Source organism: Mustela nivalis (assembly GCF_964662115.1).
Source record: "Mustela nivalis genome assembly, chromosome: 12".
NCBI classification, from domain to species: Eukaryota; Metazoa; Chordata; class Mammalia; order Carnivora; family Mustelidae; genus Mustela; species Mustela nivalis.
Genome location: NC_139031.1, coordinates 28452761 through 28472074, shown reverse-complemented (window position 1 = coordinate 28472074; position 19314 = coordinate 28452761). Strand labels below are relative to the sequence as shown.

General features: G+C 40.7%; 1 protein-coding gene across 1 annotated transcript in view; it reads left to right on the top strand.

Moving 5' to 3' along the window:
- The first annotated feature begins 458 nt into the window (after positions 1–458).
- CPED1 (cadherin like and PC-esterase domain containing 1) overlaps positions 459–19314 on the top strand; it is a 264193-nt gene continuing 245337 nt past the window's right edge. The window contains exon 1 of the mRNA XM_082692704.1: positions 459–1605. Within this exon, the coding sequence (XP_082548830.1) occupies positions 1357–1605 (249 nt within the window). The 5' untranslated portion in view covers positions 459–1356. The remainder of the gene's footprint in view (positions 1606–19314) is intronic.

The window sequence follows — 19314 nt, the reverse complement described above, 5'->3', positions numbered from 1 at the left end:
CTTTTATCCCCCACAAGAGTGACCCCCATGCCCTCGAGTAAAGATCCTTCCAGTCCACGCGCGGAGTTCGCGTTCGTCTCACCCTCGACCTTTGCCGTCGTTGGACGAAGGACTATTTGTTTTTCCGACGCCGTGAGAAGGGAAAGCGAGGACCCAGGGCGTCAAACATCCGACGTGTATTTAAAATTCTGCAGCTCGCGGGGGGGAGGCAAGGCGTCTTTCCAGGCCAGGGAGAGGCGCGGCTCCCAGGCTGGGGAAGCCCACCGTGTGTCACCGCGGGGGAGCTGCCCGGGCGCTGCGGCTGCCCCGGGGCTCCGCGCCGCCGGCCGTAGTAGCCCCGCCCCGCCCCGCCGGCCCGTGCGGCGTTGCTCCCCCGGGGCCCCGCGGGCGGCCGAGAGAGCGGCGGCGCGCGGGGGGCGCTGTGCCTGCGGCCGGGCGTGCGCGTCGGGGGTGGGGGGTGGGATGAACTGGAGTCACACGACTGGCTGTTTCCTTCCGAGTGCTCTTGGCCAGCAGTCCAGGAGGGGATGATCATGGAAACTTTTTTTTTTTTTTTTTTTTTTTTGGCTAAAAGGATGAAAACGGAGTGAGTACATAGAACTTTGAACTTGACGCGCAATGAGACTAATACAAGCAGAACCCTAGCGGTCACCGGGTCCCATCACACCCGCATTCCCTTTTGATGCTAAAAGCCGAGAATGCCTACGGGACAGTGGCCGCGTAGAAGTGGTGGAGGGGACGCCTCGGAGAAAGGCGAAAGGCTGCAAGCCGGGCGGCTCTGAACCTGGAGGAGCCCTGGGGCACCGCGGAGGCAGCCAGCCGGCATCCCGGGGCCAGCAGGCACTTCCCTTTCAGTCTGTTGCGCTCTTCAGTGCTGTTTCCAGGCTCCACATTGACTCTGGGGGCGTTTTCTTTTTCTTTTTTTTTTTTTTTTCTTTCTTTTTTTTTTTTCCCCCTGTGAAGTTTTTGCTGTGAGTTTAAGGATGTTTTGGAAATAAGGCATTACCGGAAGCAACAGTCTGGCAGCCTGGGGGTACGCTCAGGTTGTAAGTTGCAACTATTATTATTATTTTGATTTTTTGTTTGTTTTTTGTTTTGTTTTGTTTTGTTTTGTTTTAGCCCGCGCCAGCCACTTTTCACTGTCATCCATGGAAGGGATCTTATTAACCGCCTCAGACTTTGGGGACCTATGACTCTTTGGCATGACCCCTTCGGAAAGTTCTTCAGCGGGGATGGAGCGATCTTGATTTCAATTGTGGAAAGAGAAGGCTGATCTGTATTTTTCATGCTGACAAAAAAGAGCTGCTATGACTTCTCCGGCTACGTGGACAGGGGCCAAGTGAAGCTGAACTGGTCATGGTCTGTCGTCCAGTGTTCCCTTGTCGCCGGCGATTTTGTCCCCGGCCCTTCTTGGTGGGCTTGGTGGTGGCAGTCTGTCTCTTCTACCAGACCCTGACCCTCCGAGGGATGAGGAAGTTCACACCCACTGTCCCTGGGGCTGCCACGAACACAGCCCCTGACACCCGGGCAAGCAGATGCAAGATGGGATTCTCCCCCGACAGTCAGTGCTTCCTTCCCTCCGGTAATGCACAGGATATCAGAAAGGTAAGATGGTCACAAGCTTAGCCTTGACATTTTCTGTAAAGATAGCAGTCTGCCTCTCTCTGTCCTTTCTGTAAAACTAAAATTAACTTCCATGAGATCTGAAAGGGATCCAGAGTACACAACGGCCCAGAGAGTGACCTTATGACAGTGAGACACATGCTAGCTTCAGCTTCCAGAAAGTCCTGGCCATTATTCTGTCTCTTAGAATTTCACTTCCCCTTCAGCTGAATGAACTAGACAATTGGGAGTTGGTGGGAGTATATGAATTCTTTATAAAGTTTTAGGATTCTGAGAGAGATGAGGATTTACAGTTCAGGAACGTAAATCAAAGACTCATAAAATTTGATCAACATTGGTTGTTTCCTTAAGGTAATCAGTTTGAGTGCCCAGACCATTCCAAACTCAAAGATATTCCAGAATGCCATTTGATAATCGACTAAATCGATTTTTCATTGGTGAGCAGATTTTTCAGGCAACGTATTTATTTCTGAACCATTTAAAGGAAGAGTATAATGTTTCCTCAAAAGAATTGACACCAGGCATTTTATTGTTTGTAGAATTGGGAATTATTGGTTATTCTATACTTAAACTATTCTAATTACCTTTACTAATTGTTGTTGAATGTTGGAAAAAAACACAAAACACGTAACTCTCCCCACACAAGATTTCTGTTTTAATATACCACTCTGCTCATGCCTGTCAGTAAGAGGATGACCTTTAAAATAATCCAGTCTAAAAAAGAAAAAGGAAAACAAAAAATGCACATGCAAAAATTCATGGCAGCAAAGCCACTGATTTCAGTGCTCCAGCAAGAGGTATAGCAAGATAATTTAGGAAGCTGTAGGTCCTATCTCATACCTGCTGTAGATTTGGGTAGATCCTGTGGTTATGTTTGGAGCAGAATTTCCTATTGAAATTCTAATGCCTCCATCCGAATACCATCTTGTTTCAAGAACTTTATGTATTTCCTTTCAGATTCATAACCCTGTGAGATAGGTAGGGTGCACACGCTCGCCACCGTTGCACAGGTAAGGTGGCTGTCAGAGATGTGTAGGCAAACCACAGGGCGAGCAGGATGACCTGGTACACCCACTTGGTTCCTGCCATGGCACTGGGGCTGAAATCAAAGTTAAGGTCAAGGCTCTGATAGCCATTGGTGAAAGCACAACTGTAAGAACTTACTGAAATACGATATAATAGGTTAGAACAAAAAAAATTTTTTTAACTTTTGAATGACTTAGTTTATCAACAATGTCAAGAAACATGACAAAGAATAGCAGATAATATAACTAGAAACACTCCCAGATGAAACTCTAACTACGAGTGTGAGTCAGTTATTGACTGTTCTAACATCACTGAAGAATCTGTATTTTTTCTTCATTTGAACTAGCATTAATTTTTATTTGCATTTTTAATACATCAAATTTCTAATGGGTGTGAACTGTGACTTATAAAGTCACTTCTTGTTGTTTTTCCCCCCAGTATTAATAAATATAGTTTCTTTAAAAATACTTGAAATGGTTTTGCTCTTTTTTTCTTTAGATGGTTTTGCTCTTTAAGTAAAGAGCAAAAATTGGTGCTAAGAATTTTCAACAAAAAGGTTTTTATTCATTATTACAGCTCTTCTTATTCCCTGCTTGACTTCATGTCACTCCTGCTTTTGCCTGTAACACAGGCATATGTTAACTGTTATTCGTAGGCTGTCACAGAAAATTCCATTTCAGCTTTGGATCTCCAGCTACTTATAAACCATCTGAAACTTATTGGCTGCTTGTGTAAAGCATTCACTCTAGAATTTTCCTCACACACACACACACACACAAAAGCCAATTACATGACTTTTCCCCTCAATTATTCACAATCTTAAATATTTCAATCATAAACAAGATTCTCAATTCACAATTATAATTCATAAGCCCATGGATATAAAAGTAAATTTCCAAACATTTGCCATGTATCTCTATTTTTAACTGACTTGTGTCAGCCATTGGTTTAGAGCCAGTTTCTATTAGAGATAGAAAGGAAACTAGAAAGAATCATGTGGAAGTTAGTGAAAACCAGTTCTCCTTGTAATACATGTTCAAAAAAAATCAAATAATAATCCAGCTTTAGAGATTAAACATTCTGTAAGATCGCTAAAGTAAAGAAACAGATGTCTTTGGGATCAATGTATGCGGATCATCCTCAAAAAGAGCGACCTTCTGAAGTTCATTAAAGAAAAATCACTGATGGGTGCTTGTGTAGATTTTCCTCAAGACCTAAAATTAGCTTTTATAGAAGAAGCATTGTTTCTGTCTAGAAATTTTAGGTTTGGGTATGACTTTTATTTACAAACCAAAATGTTCATTTTTCTAGGGCTTTCCCTTGCTGATACCCACCCATTTTAAAGTGATTTTTAAAGTGACTTAAAACAACTGATTTTGACCTAAGGTTCATGGATTCTAGGAAGTATTTGGATTCAGAAGATGACCACCAAACACAGACATGTCACATAAAGTATTGTACACGTGCATCTGTGTACATTTGTCTGAGAAAAACCCCGATGCCCTGCAAGTAGTCAGACCAAAGGAAATACTAAGAAACAAACAAAATGCTTAAAAGAGCAATGCATGTAAACTTTCACTGTTCTTCCAGGAAGTATAAGTTGGGTTTGGATTTATAAATCTGAAAAAGGAAAAAAAAAATCTTAATGAAAGAATCCATCAAGGACATGTGGAAAAGCGTTACATTCAGATAAACATTCTGAAACTAAAATACACTCACAGAGACTTTCTTGGATCACAGTTTTCATACTTTCGTGAATAAGCAGGAACTATTCCCCAGTGGCTTTGGTTGTGGTTCTTTCTAAGGGAAGACCTTTTGTCCTTTATCAGTCTAGCAACAGAGGGTTCTATAGTAGCAGATAGTTAAAAGTGCGTGACTGTGCCCTTAACACCTTTGCAGCTGGGACGTGGTTCACTGTCTGAAACTGTTTTCAATACAGATTGAGATCATGGTCTAGTATAGGCCAACTTTCCATAGTGAGGGAGTACTCTCCCTCTTCTGGCCAGATTTTCATTCTTTTTTCCGTTTGAACTTTCCAAAGGCCCTTGCTAAGCCGCTGTACTTTTGTCATTTCTTCAGGGTTTTCTCCCAATCTTAGTTGTCTGAGTTTGGGCTGATAATTTGCCATGTCTTAAAATTATATTAATGTAGTGTGTCAGCTGAAGACAATTCTACTTGTCTTCATTGAAGTAGATCGCTCAGTAGATTTATTTGTTTTCCTGGAATCTAACACTTAAATATTTCACAACATAGGAAGCACATTGAATTATAAACAGACACAATGGAAGAAAATATGCCCAATATACATCCTTAGTTTATGTTCCTTTAATGGAGGCTGTACTCTTTGGAGAACACGTTTATACTCACTGGGGCCATGTGTTACTGATTACCTCCTGTTGATGCTCCACTTGGAGAATGAGTAGTTCTTCGTTGCTGGACTCTTCATTCTCCATGTCTTCTGGACTCTCCATTCTCCTTCAGTGACTCTTCTCTACAACTACACTTCCCAGTATATGAGCATAATGCAATGCAAATGCTCAAATGTTTACATACAAAAATGCTCTGTTTAACTTTGTGTCTCCACTAATGCCTAATATATTTAACATTTGAAAATTTCTAAAAATTGCTTGTTTCGCCCAGGTCTTCTGGAGACAGGACCTGAGCCAAGCACTTAAATGCTAATACTCTATTGGATACTGCAATCCCAGGGATGCAAGAGCAGGAGGGGAAGGAATAGGGAGAGCAAAGACAAGTGGGTATGTTTGTGAGAGACATGACCAGGGAGGCTGTATTAAACTCCGCATCTCAGAACAAGCATGGTAGGGAAGGGTCAGGAGGGACAAGCAAGCTATCTCTTGGCTTTTCCCTTCTTCTGTCTTTCCTTGGTTAGAACTGTCCCATGCTACTTCCACATGGTGTTACCTGGAGTCTTAGGGTGGCCACTGGGGAAGCCAGGGTTTCAGTGGGTACAGTCCTGTCAGGGAAAAGGTGGTTCCTCCTTCTCAATCAATATGACCTATAGGAACTCCCAGGTTGGTGGTCATGGTAAAAATGGTGTCCATGGATTACCACAACCATGGCGTGAGTAATGTCCAGGAAGAGTATGTGAGGCAAAGTGATCTGGTGTCTGATACAGTAATTATGCTAATGTTGCTTCCTAAAAGCCACAGAAAATGTTGAAATATGCACTTACTCTTGGAAAATGGCATCACTCCTTAAGTGAAATATTTATAATCCTCTCACTGAGAGCTCTCCAAATTAAAAAAAATAAATGCTCACTTCATCTTTACCCTTTGTCTTCCTAATTCAGTGCATTCTTTCATTTTCTTCATCCCTTCAGTGACTCTCTGTAAAGCAGTTTGTGCCAGACACTATACTAGTCACTGGTGACACAGAAGAGATGGATAAGTAGTTAAATAAATGCTAGGAAATCCATAACTTTAATAGAGCACTTCGAAAGATGAGCAGGAGTTTGAAGGGATAGAGAAAAAGAAATGTTTTACAAACAGAAAATGCCACACGTGAAAAGAAGAAATTAAATGGCCTGATAGATTTGGAAGATTCGAAGTATTGTATGAGTGGAGGGTATGTGTGTTTGTGTGTGTGCAGGTGTGTGGTGAAATGTGTTGGGGGGGGAGCATAGCAGGAAGGCAAATAAATGAGGCAGAAAATTCAGCAGAGTCTAGATGTGGATATGTGGGCCCGATAGAGAGTCTGAATTCTATCCTGAAGGCAGCAGGGAACCCCTGAAGAGTGGTAAGCGAAAACGGCATAAGTAGATTTATGTTGTCGAGAACATTCCAGAACACATATTGCAGAATGGACTGGAGGGAGAAGAATTGGAGGTAGGGGATCCAGTTCCAAGACTGTTTCCCAGTACCTCTTCTTTGCCAAATCTTACTTTCCTCTTGTGTTCTTGAACGCCTCCTTTCAGCCTTTTCCAGAATCAGTTCCAGAGTTACTCTCTCTTAGTTACTCTATTGCCATTTCAGACCTTTCCATTGGACCATGCCTTCTGTCAGTAGACATACTCATAACTCATAACATAGTCATAAGAAAGCTAGCCATAAGCTTTCATTGTACCCGGCAATCCACTTCACCCAATGTGCCCTCCTCTCTCCTTTCCTCTCAGAGAAGCTCTGGATTCACTTCCCGGCCACCCCTACCCATCCCTTCTCCTTTTCATTTAGACTCACATCAGTGAGTCCGTGGCTGTCAGATGAAATGATTATTTTCAATCCTCATCCTTCTTCTCTGAAGCATCCTACAGTATTGGTCAACAACTCTTTCTTGAAATTTTCAGTTCAGTGACAGAATGGGATTATTTTCTGATCTCTATGGATAACTAGTCGTCTCCTTTCACGGTACATTTCCTCTGGTGCTAAAAGTAGACATCGCCAAACTTAGTGTATTGGGCCTTCAGTTGTCTGTTTTATAATTTCCCCGTGGTAATGATATCAACTTTGTCTACCATTAATTTTTCAACCTGCAAGATAACCTATCACATAGATTTCTAGCTTGGATCCCACTCTTGAATCCACCATGTGCATCTTTAATTTCCTGCTATCTTTTATTGAGGAGTGATAAGAACTGTGAAAATCCAGATGTTTTTCTTTCAAAATTTTCATGCCCAGGGGCGCCTGGGTGGCTCAGTGGGTTTTATATTTTGTGTCGATTACCACGATTAAAATTTTTAAAAAGGTAACAATTAAAAAGAGAAAAAGAGGAACCTGAAAAAAGCTGTGGCCTTTCTAATTTGGACAGGCCAGGCCTATAGATTATTCAGAATCACTTGTTTCAACCAGACTCAACTTGTATGTTGTTTCCCTGTCTGTTCTCCATTTCCCTGACCCCTGGCCTATTCCTAGATGCCCTCTTTGTGGTTTATATAATGCCTCTAGACACGCTGTTCCTTTTTTAGTTCTGACTTCTGACTTCTGATTTCTCTCTGAGACTACAATGTACTTTATTATTCAAAGTAATTTATTATTTTATTACTATTTATTATTCTAAGTAATTTTATTATTATTTATTATTACCTCCTTTATTATTCTAAGTAATTCTTTATTTATTATTTGTTTGTGTTTGTATGTGTGCATGTATATGTGAAATGTGTTGGGGGGAGCACAGCCCTTTATTATTCTAAGTAATTTTAGTTAGTATCACCTTAGAACAAGCCTCTATGACTGGTATAAATGGGTTTTTCCCAAAAGTCCCCCAAATGAACCCAGATAATAACTAATTAGTATTCCAAATATTTAGAGTTTACCATTACAATCTAATGCTTTGTCCTCATTGCTACTAACCTAGACTATTTTCAGTCACCTAACTAGTTCCCTTTCAATCTACTGCACACTCTAAGCTATCTACATATAACTCCTATAGCATCTCTCCTAAATAGCCTTCAGTAGTTGTTATACTGAACCAATTAAATTGAATAGAATCCATCCCTCTCGTGCCTAGTGTGTTCCAACATACTTTTCTGGTCTTAGGTCCCACTCTTCTTTATTTGTAATAAGTAAGCAAGCCATTCCCTTGTTTCCAAATGCCACCATCTCTGCCTTTGCCTGGAGTCCCCGCCAGCAAGTCTGTCCTAATCTATACCTCTAGACATCTTCACAAACATTCTTAAAGCATTCTGGAAACTGGAATTTTACCTCCCTTTCATGTCAGGCCTTATCTCCATGACTTGATGTGTGCTTGAGCATCCCTAGTAAAATTTATTTTCATTATAATTATTTAGAAATGAAGAAACGTGAGAATATAGAACTGGAAACAAGTTGGAGATCATTAGGTTCAAGATCTGTATTCTATAAGTGAGAAAAAGGAAGTTCAGCTCACGGAAAGGAAGTGCCTCTCAGAGTAACAAATGGAGTTGATAACGATAAGATTAGACTAAGACCTGTGTTTTTCTAGCTGTCTCTATTCTATTTCCCAACTATCTCCATTTTTCCCCCATATATTCCATTCTATTTCCATATACTATCTCCATTCTATTTTCATTTACTATCTCCAGTCTATTTCCATACACTCTCCATTCTATTTCTATATACCATATCCATTCTATTTCCATATACTCTCCATTCTATTTCTATATACTATATCCATTCTATTTCCATATACCCTCCATTCTATTTCTATATTCTATCTACATTCTATCTCCATATATTATATCCATATTCTATATCCATTCTATTTCCATTTACTATCTCCAGTCTATTTCTGTATACTCTATTCTATTTCCATTTACTATATCCATTCTATTTCCATACATTTTATTCTATTTTCGTGTGCTCTCCATCCTACTTCCATATATTCTATCCATTCATTGGCATTGTGGGTTGAATTGTGCTCCCCTCAAAAAAGATACGTTGAAATCCTAACTCCAGAACCTCAGAATATGACCTTATTCAGAAATATTTTTGTCATTGATATAATTAGTCAATATGAGGTCACATTGGAGTATCATGGGCCCCTAATTCCATATGACTGATATTATAAGAAGACAGTCAAACAAAGACGAGACATCCGGGAAGCATGCCATGTAATGATGAAGACAGAGATTGGAGTATGTAGCTACAAGTCAAGGAAACCTGAAGATTGCTGGCAAACTACCAGAAGCGAGAAAGAGGCAAGGAAGAAGTCCCTTACAGTATTCAGAGGAAGCGTGGCGCTGCTGGCACCTTGTGTTCAGGTACCTAACCTCCAGAATTATGAGATAATACATTTCTGTGATTTTAAGCCACGCCTTTGTGGTACTTTGTTATGGCAGCCTGAGGAAACTAATAAAAGTGGGGAGGCAGAGTAGTTCAGCACATGAGCTCTGGAGTCAAATTCATAGCACGTGTTACCTTGCTACCTTGGGCACATTTCTTGATCTCTTCAGGATTTCATTTTCTCACCTCAAAAGGGATATATTATCACCTACCTTACAAGGCTAACATGAGCCTTAAATGAGATAAATCTTGTGAAGCACTTAAAGTGGCTGACACACAGAAAGCGTTCAATAAATATTAACTATTATATAATTTCCTTGAGGATTTGCTCATCCTCGTAGTCCCTACAGACCCTAACATTTGGCCTTCACAAAGTAGGCGAGCAGTAAATAATTGCTTCAGTGAACATGGGGTTCCGGGGTAAGGAGCGCCTGAGAGGAAAGCCTTGTTGAGTTTCTCTCCCTTTTGTCCTGTGTCTACGCTGTTGTCTCTTCTCTAAAATGAGCCTTTAGAATCAAGACAGAACTTGGGGAAACTGTTCTGTCTGTCGGAGTCAGACCTGCTTATCCATAGGCAAGATCTTTGGTTTGGGCTGAAACTTATTAAATTTTTATTTGTTTTTTAAGTTTGAGATGCCAGGATTAACAATATGCTATCGTTGAGGAGGTAGAGAGATGAACTGGGTAGGAAGTAGAGGAAAGAGGTTAAGATTTCAGACTCTGAACAAATATATACATATATATATTTTTGTTTTGTTTTGTTTTGTTTTTCTCCCTACGTACAATACAAGCTCCTAAAGAGCAAGTACTTGACTTAACTTGTTAACTGCTTCTGGCAGTGCCAGAACAGTCTCAGACACAGAGTGAGCTCTGAATAAATATCTAGTCAATAAATAAATGAAGGAAGGAATCATGACTTCGGGGAATCAGAGAAAGCCTACTTTAAAGCAGAAATGAAAAAATGAGAGGAAGTGTTTGTTTCTTCTTTTTTATTTTTGTTGAGCTCTTGGGTCTTCCACCCCATCTTCATCTTGTACCAGTATCCCTGTACCATCTTTTCTGATGCTTGTGGCTAATGTTAATCATTTCCCATTTTGCTATATTATATCTGCTTTAGTTACCATCCGTTTCTCCCGTTCTCTTCAGATTTTTTGTCTCATTGGGATTTTTATCCTGTAAGAGATCTCAAGTATCTCCCATATTTAAAAAAAGAAGGCAGGGGGCACCTGGGTGGTTCAGTCAGTTAAGCCGCTGACTCGATTTCAGCTCAGGTCATGATTTCAGGGTCATGGGGTCACACTCCATATTGGGCTTTGCAGTCAACATGAAGTCTGCTTGTCCCTCTCCCTCTGTTCCGCCCTCTGCTCACATGCGTTCTCTCTCTGTCTCTCAAGTAAATAAAATAAAATCTTAAAAAAAAAGAAGAAGAAGAAGAAGAAGGCAGAGGAGGAGGAGAAGGACAAGGAGAAGATCATTTCCCAAGCAATGTGGTTTTCTAATTACTTCCCATCTTTCTTGGCTTCTTGGTCGTCATCATCTAACCTCTCCTTCTATGAAGCAATTCTCATTTTTTTAAACAGATTAATTCTACCAAAATTGAGCTTTTCCTTTTATGTGATTTTATATTTTAACCATTTTGAAAGTAAATATTTAAAAAGTATGTTGATGGGAATCTAAATACAGGGGACTATGCACAGGAGGCTCGCAGGAGATGATGTCAGCGTACTAACAGGTATGTGATTTTCATAGAATAAGTTGGGCTGCCTGACGAGCATTTAATGCCTGTGGATTTCTTTGAGATAGCTGATTAGAGCTGTGTTATATTTTTAAAATGAAGCATGCACATGGGTGAAAAATTGTTCATACTGAATTTTAAACAGATTCAAATTTGCTTACATTAGATAAATTTTAATGAAGTCTTGATGAAGCCCATATTTAAGTAAGTTATGTTAAGTTTTCTATGAATCAAAGAATTAATCATTTTATGGGTGTCATTCTCCCTCATTTTTTTTTTTTAAGGCAGTGGCAGTAGCTTCTGTTTCTTTTTCCCTCTAAGCAATTCTGTTTCTTGTTTTAATGGAATTGGAAACTCACATAAACCCTCTGAAATGGAAACCACTAGATACACTCACATTATAAAAAGTGCTTCCTGTTATCAACTTTGAGTCTGTGGCCTTTTGGGGTGAAAGAAATGTTTGGTTTCATTTTTCCCTTTGGTTTCCTTTAGATATTTTTTCTAAGGAGCCATTCTCACTAAAAGGATGAGCTCATGTTCTAAAATAGGATTTATGTTCTCTAACAGAAACTATACCAAAGTTGGAAATTTACGTGGTAAATAGTACTTTGTCAACGTTTGCACTTTCCAGAGACTTGTTCAAAATGCGAAACTAAACATCTAGACTAAACATGGACAGAGGTAAAAAGGAATATAATAAAAAGCTACAAGTTGAGTCTTTGCCATATACAAGCATTAATGAAAAAATTTATATAACTTTCAATTAAATTCACTAAGGGAAGCTAATTCATTTATGATCCAAAATAGTAGATGAAACAAAATAATTATTAAGAAGACCTCATGGACTTGGATGAGCAGAATGGGCCCAATCATGTGTTCTGAAATATAATTACATTTGGTATCTCTAATCCTTACTTGGGGACTCTGGATGGAACCCCTGCTAATTGCCTATAGTGCATCTCAGTCGGGCACTTTCTTAAAGGGGTGAGGTTGGCGGTGGCTGGAGGGAGGCAGACTCCCTACATACTGATGGGGATAGACCTAATTATCTCCATCGAGACTTCTGACCTCAAACCTTTTAAATGTATTGAGTAAGAAGTCCAAGAGAGCATAGGTGTACTGTGGAACAAACATGGCCTTTGGTGCATAATGGTTCAAGTTCTGTGTCATTTATTAGTATAGGTCATAGGCAGATTTTACCTAGATTTCTAAATTCTGAATTTCTCACAGGAAGAATGGAGCTAAGCTTGATGTGTAAGAATTGGTTATGGGTCTGAAAACACCAAGCATGGTGGCCGACTAGGGTTTGTGGTCAGTAAATGCTGGTGTTTTTCTGCCCACAGAAGCTGGATGTAAGCTTTGACCTCAAAAACAAACACAACTCAGAGCTTATAGGATATATATTTTTTCAAGAATGAACATATGTAGTTCCTATTTTTTATCTTCAGCCTATGTGCTTTCTTAATAACATATTATAAACATATTATATTCTATTTAGGCAGATATTGAAGGTAGCATGTTCTATGCTAGCGGTCTTCGGAGTTTCTCTCTTGACACCTCTTCAAAGGGAAGCTTTCCATTGGTTTTTCCTGGACACATATTACTTCATTCCCCTCCTGCTCCAGAAAGTGTTCAGCAGCAAGTAGTAGGAATGCAGCACATCTTTCCTGATTTATAAAGTGCAAATTATTCACCAATGTTGATATTCTAATTCTTTTCGTAGCCAATTTCTTCTAGCACACTTCACAGCTAATTTTGGCAAACCCAAGCTCATACCTGCTGCCCTCAAAGTATATTCTGACTATGCGTGAGAGAGGGATCTGGGAAAAGTGATCAGTCTGGGAGAGTTAGGCAGGGGAAAAGCCTCATAATAGTAAATAATCTATGGGGAGAAAAAATTTATTAAATAGTGTCGCGAGCATAACCCCTGCATCCCGCCAGGAGGTCGTGACGTGTAAAGAAGAGATAGAGAGATGGATATGATGTAACTCACTTGATCTTTATTGGGACGAGGTCCGCACCACTATCGTGGCCCGGTCACGGTCCACTGACGTTGTCACTGAGAAGGAGACGTCGCCTCACAATCTAGACAGAGAGGTCACCGCAGAAGTTGAGACTGAGAACCAGCGAGTGGTCGGCAACAAAACTGTCGGGGCGTCGGTAGCACCGGCGATGATGTCCTCCCGACAGGGAACTCGCTTCACCTCAGTCCAACCCGATGCCTCCTTATATACTGTGCTAAGTCTCCTTCATAAACATATTATATCACTTATTTTTCTTATGCTTACACACCAAAAACATACACACGTCGTAAACATGTTTTGGTCTACGATATTTCGCACAAATTAAAAATATTTACAACTTGTTACTGCGAGCTAATCTTATCACTACACGCATATGGTCTAGGCTTACTTGCTATGAGGTTAGTTTGTATTTTGTTCCTGTTTTTCATTTAGTAGGGGTTTGCACTTACTATATATTATTTATTTATTTATTACACTTTATTTATTAAAGGTTCGTACTCACTACAATAGTAATATTGCTCCCAGGTCCTGGTGTCTCTTCCTGGTTTTGACATAAGGAAAACTGTTGGGGTTGTGGTCCATCAGTTGAGGTTCAGTCTATTTGAGGCAGATCCTGCTGTGCCCCCCTCACTTTTCTCCAGGTGAAAGAGAAAGAGAATTAATGCCTGGTAAGGAGGAAACTTGTGATGAGTGCTGGGTATTGTATGTAAATGATGAATCCCTAAAGTCTACTCCTGAAACCAATATTGTCTTATATGTTAATTAACTAGAATTTAAACAAAAACTTGAAAGAATAAAGAACTAATGGAGGCCCACTTCCAATTCTGAAGAGATGGGTAACCACAGACAAGTGACTTCTTTGGTTTCTTTTGGTAGCCTGTGGCATAAGGATGAAAATGTACATTACAGAGATGTCATGGGGTCAGTGTAGCACTGTAGCTCAGAATGTTTTGGAAAGCATTGGGATTATAAGAGGCAAGGGAGTCAACATTATCACATCTGTTAAAAGATAAACCGAGGCATATTGGAAAATTTAAGAGTTTATTGGAGCAAAAATGGATTCCGATCAGGCTGCCACAAACCAGAAGTGGTTAAGAGTGTCTCCCCCAGGGGCGCCTGGGTGGCTCAGTGGATTAAGCCGCTGCCTTTGGCTCAGGTCATGATCTCAGGGTCCTGGGATCGAGTCCCGCATCGGGCTCTCTGCTCAGCAGAGAGCCTGCTTCCCTCTCTCTCTCTCTCTGGCTGCCTCTCTGTCTACTTGTGATTTCTCTCTGTCAAATAAATAAATCTTTAAAAAAAAAAAAAAAAAAAGAGTGTCTCCCCCACCAGGAGCTCAGGGAGAGACTTTAAGAGACAAAGGCACAGGAAAGGTAAGGCTGTTATTGACTGGCTGAAGCTTAAAGCCTAGTTGGTTCTTTTTGGTTGGTTGTCCTTAGGTTTGGATTTGCTAGGCTTGAGGTATTTACAGCCTTAGATTTTGGTTTGCTTACCTAGACCACTCACTCAGGCCACTTCAGTCTAATAACCTCCATGTTCAATTAATTTAATACATCCCAAAGGATAATGTCATGAAAATATTCTCACAGCACTTGGCATCTCTTGAGGGGAAAAAATGCATGTAGGCAACATAAATGTGAGTACAGGCAATACTCCTTTTTTCATTAAAAAGTTATAGTATAATGTGCTACACAAATGTCAAGTTATGCAGTTATGTTTCAGAACGCTACTAGGAGTCCAAAATTGCACTGTCACAATTGTTTTCTCTTGATGTTTCACTGTTTCTTTAACAAGCAATAGGAAGTATAATAGCATTCCAATAGTTTCAGCTCTAAGCCTCGTTCTTCCCTGGTGGAAAAATCTAGCATTAATTTAGCCAAGTGCACAAATGCTTCAGGAAAAATGGAACAGGAAATTAACTTTTTTGTAGCAGTGCAGAAACTATCTGACCTTAGCAAAGCATCCACTAGAAAGTTGACTTTCATACTGAGCAGTAATCCTTCCCTTCTAGACACACCCAGAGGGCAGAAGCGATTTCAAGTGAGCTTTCCCTCACTCCTCCCTTTATTATCAATGCTCGCTCTCTCTCTTTTGAGTAAACACTGAAAACATTAATAACCCATCTGAAGCTTCCTAGACGCAAGCTAAACCTACTTGTCCAAATATTTTGGGGCTGCATAAGATATTTTAAAAGTAGATTGATTGGGGGTAGAGTTAATTTTCTTTCTCATGGAGAAGAAGAGAAAAATGAAGCAGGTAAGCTGATAGTTTTTCTTTTGAAGAAACAGTGGTTAAAGTAATACTATGTCTGTTTTAAACAAACTTGTTTGCTGGTAAACAGATAAAAAGTATTTGTGAAAATATATTCTGTCAGAAATACGAACTTTAGGAAGCTAGAACTGTCTCCTGTTTTTAATATAAAATAATGACATTTTAGAAGGAAGTCCCTTTTCTGTGTTATAATGGAGGATGTCTCATCCCCCAATGATATACACATGAGCCTAAGCACAATTCTTCGGAAAACCCTGAAAAAGTGACCAAGAATTTATAATAATGTAACTACTTCCTGTGAAATCTAGCATGTGTTAGTTTTTTAAGATTTATTTATTTACATGAGAGAGAGAGAGCATGAGTAGGGGGACAGAAGGAGAGAGAGGAGAGAGAATCCTCAAGCAGACTCCCCACTAACCGTGGAGGCTAACGTGGGATGTGGCGCTCAATCCCAGGACCTCGAGATCATGACCTAAGTTGAAATCGAGAGTCAGATGCCTAACTGACTGAGCCTCAGAGGCCCCAGTGAAGTCTAGCATTTAAACAAAACTGTCTAATAAGTTACTGGCAGCTGGATCAGGGCGGGGATCAAGTTGAGACAACGCCTGATACAGGAGTAGAATGAAAAGATGAATGCGATCTAGTATAATTCATGCCTTGTGTCCAGTGTAAGGCTTCCCATGGTGGCTTGTGGTCCTTAAATTTTTCTTTTGTACTTTCAGTTGATTTTTAAACTCTGGTCTCCCCTGGCCACCCATCCAGGTCTTCCTCAATCTATAAGATGTCCTCACATTTTCCTGAAAAGACCAAAGTAGTTTGTTACATAAGAAGAGATGGTTTTTTCCTTAGGTCTGGCCTATAAGACTTTTTGTTGGACCCTTTAAGAATAAACTGGATCTCTAGGAAGGGAACTCACTTTTCTAGCCAGTCACAGAAGAAAGCCAAATACTATTCTGCAACATAATCCATCCCCTAAGGGAAGAATTACAGAGTTTAGGGACCTGAAAATTTGATAGCAGTATTAGATGATGTCTTATTCTTCCCTCCAGCGATAGTGCTTATTTTGTGGTATTACTAGATACTATCATTTCCTGCCAATTTTCAGTTTTTAAGGCAAAAAGTTGGCCATCAAATACTTAAGCATTCTAGAGTGAGTGTTTCATTTGGAAAGTTCGAAGTTTGGTTTTGAAGGGAATATGTGAGGTTGTGTTATGATGTGTGGGTGTAATAGTGTAGCATGTGGCAACATGAGTGTGATGGTTGGGGGAAAGGCTAGGTGGAGGCTTCTAGAGGGGAAGCATGGGAAAAAGGGTTCTTAGGTCTCCATCCGGCTGGGAAGGTGTTGCCCAGGGTAGTCCCCAAGGAGAGCCAAGGTGCTTATGTTAGTATCGGCCATTGAGCTGAAGGGATAAGAAGCAGCCACACGTGTGTTCAGAGCAAGCAGGCCTCATCCTACCCACATGGAGGTCAAAGTGTTAAGATGAACGGAGGAACGATTGCTACATATTCAGGCACCACACTCCACATGAAAAAACATCTTGCTTTAAACCAAATGTATACATGAGGTTTCCATAAAGCACACATTTATGCCTTGGCTCTCCTTTACTGCCCTGGAGATGCTGGGGTACCTGCAGGCACTCTGTTGGCTTTCCGTCCTTCCCCATCTGTGCAGTTCATGGTGACCCTGGATTTCTGGGGGAGAATCTGGATAAACTGATTATTACAGGGATGTGAGTGCTAAGGGGGAAGACAGAGTTGGAGATTCTAGCTGCATGGGATTACTTGAAGTGGGTTGAGGGACGTCTATCCTCCTCTCCTGGGAGGTCTGCCTGTGGTGACTGGGTAGGCAGTGGATGGAGAATCTTCATCCCCAACTCGTGCCTGAACTCTACCCTTACACCTGGCAGATGTTTGTTTAAGGCTGGAGTCTCTGTGCAGAGTGGGGCATGGTCCCTCTGGTGCTGAAAGAGATCCTCGGCTGGCCAGCGCATGTTTTCTTGCGATGGCCCTCTGCGGAAGCCTGGGGTCCGTGTGTGCTGTGTTGAAATGCAGCAAGGACTGCAGGGCTAGGAGGACTGTCGAGGGTGCTGGGAGGGCCAGCAGCAAGTCTTGTAGCAGGCAGGGGGGAGTGGGGAGAATGAAGAAGGAAATGAAGGATGCAAATGAGGAGCTCAGGAATTAATAGGTGAATGCTGGGGAAGATCTAAAACTAGACAATGGTGACCATTATCTTCTAAGCCATAAGGAGGGAATATAATGTGCTGAAGGGCTTTCTATATCTTTATTGTGAATTCATTTATAGAATGTTCTAACAAAGTATAAAATTAAATCATATTTAGTTATATAATTAACATGGCTGCCTAATTTTTACCTAACACCCAAATCTAAAAAGTTCATTTTATATATGGTATGATTGGTCATATTTTCTTTCTTTCCTGTTCTTTTTCTTTTTCTTTTTTTTTTTTTTTTACACTTGCTCTATCATTCTAGTTTTGTAAAAGAAGAATAGTAGAAATGATGATCGGTGATTTTAAATGTGTTACTGCCCCTAATATACAAACAGGACCTTATCCTATTCCACTTGTAATTGGACAGCACCCCTGTGAAATCACGTGATTAGAATGTTTAAGGTTTTTATTATGTTAATTCATTACACAAAGAGACCATAAGACAGCTGTGGCTCTGATGCCCTGGCGACCTAAGCCTGTAAATGTCTCAAGGTTAGTAAACCAAAATGCTAAGGACAACCAGTCACAGAAAACCAAGTTGTAGCCAATCAAATAATTTGCATTCTTTGCTTCCACACTTTCTCTGTGTAAGGCTTTCCCCTGGCTCCTATGGGCAGAGAGCTCCTAACTATTTTGGGTTTGGTGCTGCCCAATTGGAATGGATTTTTGCCCAAATGAGCCCTTAAAATGTTAAATGGGCCTCAGTTTACCTTCTAACAATTTAAAACATTTTATTTTTTTTTAAGATTTTTATTTATTTATTTATTTGACAGAGAGAGAGAGACCACAAGTAGGCAGAGAGGCAGGCGGGGGGGTGGGGAGCAGGCTCCCCGCTGAGCAGAGAGCCCAACGAGGGGCTCAATCCCAGGACCCTGAGATCATGACCCGAGCCGAAGGCAGAGGCTTTAACCCACTGAACCACCCAGGTGCCCCAATTTAAAACATTTTAATTTATCAAGAGGTTCTTCTATGCAGTAACTTCTTTAAGAAATATTCAATACGTGTCAGGTTTATGAGGGCTATATGTTTTCGACTGCTTTTTATCTTCACTGAAATCTCCCTTAATCCTTACACTAGCATGAAAAGCAGGATGGAAGGCTGGTGCTTGTTTGCAGATGAGAAAGTTGAAGTACATCAAGTCGCACTTCAGCGGCATCAGCAGATAATGAATGGAGGGTGGGAAGTAGAGGGGAGACCCAGGATTTAGAAGACCTTGGGGAGGTCTTGGGGAGTCTGGCAAAGACTCAAACTGAGATTCAGAGTCTCTGGCACCTATAAAAACGTTTGGTAGATTGTATGATGCTTAGGTACTGATGCTGCTATAATGAACCCAGGGCTCTTTCCTGTCTGTTCTGTTGCTTGTGTAGGGACTTGCTATTTTAAGACTGAATCGCTGAATTCACTTGTTGTTTGGGCATGGGGGTGGGGTGGGGGGGACAGAGACTTGCTATTATTTTAACACTTTTCAAAAGAACAAGTTCTCCCCTTGTTTTCTGCCTGCTGTTTCACAATTGCGGATTGTCGATTTTATATTTTCTTCATTATGGCTGTCCTTCCACTACTGCTGATACCATGGTAAGGTTCAGGGGGCTAGAGAGCATTTACCCCAAAACCTACAAACATCATCAGGGCTTGAGGAGAGGACGAAAGTAACTTCCGGCTCTTAAACTCTATGTGCTCATCTGATTAAGGGGA